This window comes from Trichophyton verrucosum (genome assembly GCF_000151505.1).
Source record: "Trichophyton verrucosum HKI 0517 chromosome Unknown contig00129_1.f1.exp, whole genome shotgun sequence".
NCBI lineage: Eukaryota > Fungi > Ascomycota > Eurotiomycetes > Onygenales > Arthrodermataceae > Trichophyton > Trichophyton verrucosum.
The window spans coordinates 1-7,301 of NW_003315548.1; the positions used below are offsets into that span (position 1 = coordinate 1).

At 47.9% G+C, this 7,301-nt stretch overlaps 2 protein-coding genes across 2 annotated transcripts; both read right to left on the reverse strand.

Moving 5' to 3' along the window:
- Nucleotides 1-2,882: 2,882 nt before the first annotated feature.
- TRV_01731 (tryptophanyl-tRNA synthetase, putative) lies at nucleotides 2,883-3,380 on the reverse strand (the record flags this gene model as incomplete). The annotated part of the gene is made up of 1 exon (XM_003024064.1): nucleotides 2,883-3,380. The coding sequence occupies one exon, from the start codon at nucleotides 3,378-3,380 to the stop codon at nucleotides 2,883-2,885; it is 498 nt and encodes a 165-aa protein (XP_003024110.1).
- A 1,364-nt stretch (nucleotides 3,381-4,744) lies between these two features.
- Nucleotides 4,745-5,893, reverse strand: TRV_01732 (uncharacterized protein; the record flags this gene model as incomplete). Its single annotated transcript, XM_003024065.1, has 3 exons — nucleotides 4,745-4,920; nucleotides 4,991-5,529; nucleotides 5,655-5,893. 3 exons carry the CDS (start codon nucleotides 5,891-5,893, stop codon nucleotides 4,745-4,747), a joined length of 954 nt encoding a protein of 317 aa, XP_003024111.1.
- Between the last annotated feature and the right edge of the window lie 1,408 nt (nucleotides 5,894-7,301).

Below are 7,301 nucleotides of genomic sequence, written 5' to 3' on the forward strand. Positions count from 1 at the left end.
GGCGACGAAGATCAAAGTCAGAAGATGCATCTCCTCTCTCTTCTAGTACTGTCGATGGCAGCTGTGGGACTTGCAAGGCCTAGGCCGGATGATCCAGAGGGTACGAGAGAGACTGGATTTTATAGAGGACCGGTATGATGCTCATCTAGTTGATAAGTCATAGTCTGAAAGGATCTAACATTCTACGGTAGACACCATTTGCCAAAATGCACACAGGTCACATCAACTGTGCTGATGGAGGCGACCTTAGCCTGATATCCTTCGGCGAAAGTGACTCGGAGTGTACTGTTCTCAGTGTCAAAACTGGTAACAAGTGAGTACAGGCGTATATATAGAGTCAGCTGTTATATATACTTAGACTAACAAGCAAACCAACAGTGCCAATTCCCTCTCCACCAGCATTGACATGGCCTGCATAACTTATAAGTATATCACCTCTTTGTACCTCCACATGTTTCATTCGACTGACTCGTCAACAGCGATGAGAATTGCAAAGAGAAAGTCGACACGCTGATCATGAAGCCTTCGTCCTGCTGGAACTTCTCCAACTCTATCAAGTCGTTCAAGTGCTTCATCTAAGTACGTACGGCTTATACCTAGCAACTACATGGATCCTTACTAGCTGTATCTATATCATCACATTACTTCTTCTCTAGAGACAAGTTAATCTATTTGTCAATGCTATCAATCAAGATTGTGCACCCCCCGTGATAAAAATAGAGGACGGCTGTGACACCCTATTCCACGTTTGTTTCTCTCCGTTCTTGAACCGGGCACAAGGTGAGCTTGTACTCTGTACCGGCGCTAAGCTGCAGTGCAAGGATCCCTCTGACTAGACCATGATCTACGAACCGCAGCGCAAGCCAGGCCGAGAGAGAGAGGGGGGGGCTGTACTAAGACTGTTTCTCACTCACTCAATTGCCCTGCCATGCCTAACTTCGCTTGTCAACCGACATGCATAGCCTTGCGCATCTTCGTCTCTCCGCCTGCTCTGGCCTCCGTCAGGTAAATCTATGTATCTGCCTGGCTGGCGAGATAACTAGCCACTTCACATGCCCTGGCATTCTCCTGGTAGCGACCATTGACTAATCACATGAACCCGTACAACATACATGCACACCTTGTTCCTGATCCAAGATTCCAGATTCCAGCTCTCAATCACGTCTCACAGCAACCCAACTCGTAAAAAGCAAATAACGCATCCCCTTGCCTGAGTTACTCTACTACCCCCCCCCCCCCCCCCCCCCACCCACCCCTCCATCATCCAGGCAATCCCGCCAGCCAATAATGGCATCCTAAGGGACCGCTTGTTCGCTACTCGCCGTCTCGTGAATGAGTCAGGCGCTAGGCTGATCCCCTCATCTTCTCTGTTCTGTGCCTCCCGAACGAGACATCGAAAGTGTCAGTCGGACTCGCCCGCCCCCGGCAAGACTCCGCATGGACAGTCGAGATTAACTCGATGGTACGACGGCAGACAGGCGCGGATGACCATGATGATAACTACTCGCGCCATCACTGCAGGGAGCAGTAGTAAACCAACTAACCCATCAGCTACAGCAACAGCAATCTAACCAGCTTACTAGTTAACTAGCAGTTAAGGTAACTAACTATGCGGATGGCCCATGGTTGGTGGCGTATCAGTCGTATCACGCACCCACGCTCGAACCCAGGGGCCCATCCATCCACCCATCTTCCCCTCAGCAGTTGTTTGGTTTCTCCGTTTGTATTGGCTCTTCCTGCTATCATTACATAGTAGAGAGATACTAAAGATACCAACGACGTTTTGCAAAAATAGCGGACCAAGGACAAGGTCGAAACGCTTTGATGGCTGGCGGGCGTAACTAAGTAACAAACAAGACCGTCAACTGGTTGACTGAAACTCTATCACTCATCCTGAGTCACGCCAGAAGAAGCCGAATTGCTTGCTCTGCCTCCAATGTTCCCCATTATCAAGTCAATCGTAAGTTAATATCGTTTGATGCTGCCTAACTGATGAACTAATCAGTCGACAGGAAGCAGGTCGTTTCGTCCGGTATTACCGGAGCCCAGCGAATCGCGTTGGGAGAAAGACGTCATCTCGCAGCTGCTAGTTCCCTCCAACTAACAAGAAGGAACAAGGACGGACGATGGAGTTTTTTTTGGGTTCCTGCGAAGGTGGCTTGTCAGTCCCGACTTGCTTCTCGACGGATCGAGGCTTGTCCGTGTGCTCGGGGATAAGAGCGCGCGATGGCGATGAAGGTTGCTCCGGCAGTCGGGCCAGCTGGGCTGATTTACAGTCCGATGCGCCGCAAATGGATTCTTGTCCTTTAATTCCATTACATTCCACCCAGGCACCCTCGCATTGCCATTTCGTTTTCGACTCAAAAACTGGCCCTTCAATTGAGAAAATATTGCTGCCTATCGGACGTAATTTGTCATCAGTCCGATCGAATGTTCTTGTTCGTCCGGGTGGTGTGAGTCAATTGGGCCTCGGAGTCCCCCTTGGGCCTGACGTTTGCAGGCAAGGGGGCCAGAGCCAGAGAGGAGGAGGAGGGGTCGCCTTCAGCGCATTTCGACTAAAAAATGAAACAAACATATTTCAAATTGACAGGTGGCGCATCTTCAAGGCAGACACGATTCTCAAACCTGGCTTACTTACTTACAGAGCGAGGGAAAAAAATTCTCAACTTGTCACGGTCTGGGCTGGACGTGGACCGGGATGTTCTGGGCTGATGTATAGTAAGTGAGTAGTAATATAATAAGCACAGGATTCCATTATAGTTATTCCTGAAAATTGAAATACCCGGAGAGAGCCAAGCGGAGGGTGGGGATGATATGCTATCCATTAGGTATTTTATAATCTATTTATTATACATTGGCGATTGCAGTGGAAATTTTCCAGGCTACGATAGCCCAATTGCAGTTCTGACTTGCCTCATCGTAATTGCTGCGTTGGCAGAGGCTTCTTCTGCTCCCTTTCGAGCCACCATTCCCAAATAGCTTTCTTTCTCTGACGAGCCAGACGCAGCCACTTTTGCGTCTTCCTCCATGATTTCAACATACCGTTCTCGAATTGAGCCTAACATCTCAATCAACTTAGAGGATAGATCCTGCTTGAGAGCCTTGAAGCTGCTGTTCTCATACTCCAATGCTATTTCAGTCGGGCTCCGGCCGGTGGTGCCTGAGGGGCCAGACATCAGGGCCTCGGCACGACTGAACATTTCAAGCAGATTAGAGACACCTGGCCTCTTCTCAGGGTCATATGTGATGGTTGAACCTGCATCTGTCAGTGCCAAACGGATCTTGTGGTGGATCTCCATTGGCGTATCGGTGACGAGGATTCTGGACCTGATGTCCGCGTCGGATTTGGACATCTTCTGCTTTGGATTCTTGAGTGACATCACTCGTTTGGCGGGTGCTTTAATTGTCCCAAATTAGTATTCCCGTGCGAATTGGAATATCCTATAGTGAAAACTTACAGATCATTGCTTCCGGAACAGTAAGAACAGGCCCGTGTAAGTGATTGAAACCATTGGCCACTTCGCGCGCAAATTCAATATGCTGCTTCTGATCCTCCCCGACGGGTATGTAATTCGCCCTGTTCTCCCAGTCAATGGTCAATTGCTATTTTCTCTCGAGGAATTTAATGGTATATTGAGCTACGCACCGGTGGACAAGCACATCAGCGGCTTGTAGAACAGGGTATGAGAAGAGGCCGAGCTTCAGTCGATTCCGCGCAGCGAGATCGAATTTCGCATTCTCGGGTAGATTCAATTTGCTCTGTCATGACAACGACGTTAGATCTTCCGCCCATTACAGCTTAGGGGTTCATTACCTACCTTCCACTGTGTCATCCTCGATAGATATCCTGTCGATGCGTTTACGCTTAATATCCACATCAATTCCGAATGCGCCGGCACCTATACCCTCCTCAAACAGCACATTATCAGTAACCTTCTCCCGAAAGCCAGTTTCAATATATGTACTATGCAATTATCACACGAACATCGGATTGGTAGAACAACGTAGCCCTCTCTGGCTTTATTCCTATCGCCAACAGCACGGCGAGAGCTTCTTTCCGCCATCGTCGCAAGTCCTCTGCAGGTTTCGGTAATGTGAGCGCATGTAGATCGACAATCGAATATATCAGTCTCGTATCTGGCGAGGAGGTATTCTGTAGGTCTACCCAGGCGCGTAATGCTCCGAGGTAGTTACCGAGATGTGGAATGCCCGTGGGCTGTATACCGGAGAAAATGACTGTCTCCTTTGGCGGTGCAGGTTCGGTCGTCGTGGAGCTGTACCGAAGCCATTGGCGGTTATATTTTGCGCCTATTGAGTATTTTGATGGTATATATCGTCTGCAACATCTCAGGAGAGATTTCTGAGACGCCGGGGTGAACATCCTGAAGCTTTGTGTCGGTTTTCAATGTTTGCAGCCGATGAAAGCTTTGGGAAGAGAGCTTCATGCGTCACGTGGTAGGTCACGGCTAAATTTAGACAGTAAAGCACTTCGATTGGTGTCAATTGATAACTCCTCTAGTTAACCTCTTGCCAGGGAATATCTCCATAGAGTGCCCTGCTTCCTCTGATTACGGATGAAGAATGTATGGTGACCAAGAAAGGTGGTTTGATAAGTATACAGGTCCTGATAAATGATCTAAAAAAAACAGCCAGCTAGAAACACAGCATCCATCCTATATCAAGTGTCATATGGTACAGATTAAAAATGAAGCAAAGGCAAGCAAAAAGGGTAGAAACGTGCATATCAACCCTTTCGCCCCTCTGTGAGTGGTGCAGCTGTTCTCGTCTGTGTTTCTCTTTCCAGCATAGAAGCGAGGGACTCTGGGAACTCGGCGCCCTTCTTTGCTCCAAAATGCGCAAGTTCCTCGTCAAGAGCCTTCTCAAGGCTTTTAGCTGCTGTATCCATTTCCTTTCCAACATCTATAATTATAGTATTAGTACCAATCAACCACCTTTAAACCCAATATACCAGACAGAGACAATGACATACCCAGAGAAGCATGCTCAAATACGTTTGCCTTCATACCAACACCGTGGAAGGCGTGCTTTCTCAAAAAGGCTAACCACGCTTGAACGGCTTCCGGATGGCCATCCTGAAGCTGTATCAGCCTTCGACAAGTTATACGTTCAAAGTTCTCCTTGCTCTTCTTGTGTACGAAGGGACTTCGAATGACGGTCCATCTCTCAACTATACGCGGCAGTGGTACTGGTCCGGAAGCGGGGATATTAAGGTAGTAAGCGGCACGGAGCGCGAAATCAGCAAAGAATTCGACGTGGCGTGCGCTGTACGAGCGGAGCTGTAGGTTGCAAACCGGTAGACCATATTCCGGTTTCCGTTTTAAGGGTTTCATGTACGCAGCCTGGATGGCCTTGGGCAAGCGAAACTTTTCCTTGTAGACTTCTAATCGGTCATTCCTGCAAGGTGAGGATGTCAGGTCAGCCGGGCTCAGGTGCGTTTGGAAAATTGAACGGAAAGCGCAAATGTTTGGTGCTGTGTTATTGAACCCGGAGCAAACAATCTTACCATTCCTGTGGTTTACTATCAGGTTCGGGCTCGGTAAAGACTTCTCGCCTGTAGGGATTGCTGGTTAGATATGATATTTCTTTGATGCGGGAGTTGCAAAAAGTAGAATCTCGCCGGCTGTCAATCTCACTTTATTTCAGGAATTCCAGAACTTGATTCCCCATTGCCTTTCTGTATAGCTGATAGAATCTCTGGAGGTATGTCGGACGAGGAAGAAGAAGAAGTTGAGAGAGGACGGAAGAGATTGGTGACCTGTTGAAATGCTGCAGTTAGCCATTGAGCTTCCATAACATTTGCAGAGAAGACGAGACCCACCTTGATTCGTTTGGTAGCTCCCAGCACGGAGCGGAAATAGGACGGCGAGAACATTGTGAGCGTGCTGGCTGTGTGTTTGCTGCTTTCTCGTTGCTCGTCGCTTTGTCCAATTCGACTTTCTGCTTCAACCGCGATTTTTCTTCTCGAAATATTACATAATCACATTTTAACATCAGCCAATGAGGACCAAGCCCTGCGTCTAGGAAGTACCATTTTGGCCTGCGGGGAGCTCCGTTTAAAAAATCGTTTCACCTAGGTTCATGCTGGAATTAATATATATATAAACCGCTGTTGCCCTCTTCATTGGAAGAGGAAGAAGTTTGTCTTGTTAGTTTATTGGCTTTCGCACTTGGAAAGAGATACGCTCTGTTTGGATCGTACAAGAGAACCTGCAGAACGCCAACATATACGCATAATCTGGCTCGTGACTTTTAGCAAAGAATTATAAAAGGAACAGCAGATAACTATGGCAGAAGCTTCTGTTTTTGAACAGGCACAAGCTGCTGTAGAATACCTCAGACCCCAGTTACCGGAAGCTTTCCAGAGTCCTAGAGTTGCTATTATTTGTGGCTCTGGCCTTGGTGGACTTGCTGATACCATAGATCCAAAGACGAAGTGCGAATTTGATTATGGCTCCATCCCGAATTTTCCCAGGTCTACAGGTAAGGGATGTCTGGATTCGTTTAGGATGTTCTATCTGACATCGTGGTACTTTACTAGTTCCCGGACATCTGGGAAAGTTGGTATTTGGATATCTAGGGTCTAAGATCCCAGCCGTGTTGATGGTTGGAAGAGCCCAGTAAGAGACCTATTTGCTTTGAAGATGAGTACGATGTTGACGAAGACCACAGTTTTTACGAGGGGCATTCGATGCAAAAGGTGACGCTGCCAGTGCGTATATTCAAGCTTCTTGGAGTTGAGACGGTAGTTGGTAAGGGCGTCTCTAAAGAGGAAATTGTTATTGCAAATAGTGAAGAATTGGGCTAGCTGACAGGGAATAGTAACAAATGCATGCGGAGGGCTGAATCCTGACTATGTTGTGGGAGACGTGGTCATACTCAACGACGTACGTCTCTTCCACAACCCCAGACAATTTTGGAATCTGTTACTAAAAAGTCGCTTTCCACCGCAGCATTTATTCCTTGCAGGAGTTTCAGGAGCTCACCCCCTACGTGGGCCAAATGCCGAAGAGTTTGGGACTCGCTTTCCGCCACTGTCCGATGCATACGATTTAGAACTGCGCCGGACAGCACACCAAGCTTGGAAAAAAGTTGTGCCCGCAGAATCAAAGCGACGCATCCATGAAGGAGTGTATGCGTACTGTTCTGGCCCAAGGTGAGGCTAAGCCCTTGAGAATTGGAAAAAAGGTATCATCACGTGCCTGCAGAGAGCTACAGAGGGCTAATAACACTGCAAAAAACAATGAAGCTTCGAGACTCGAGCTGAGTGTCGGATGATGAGA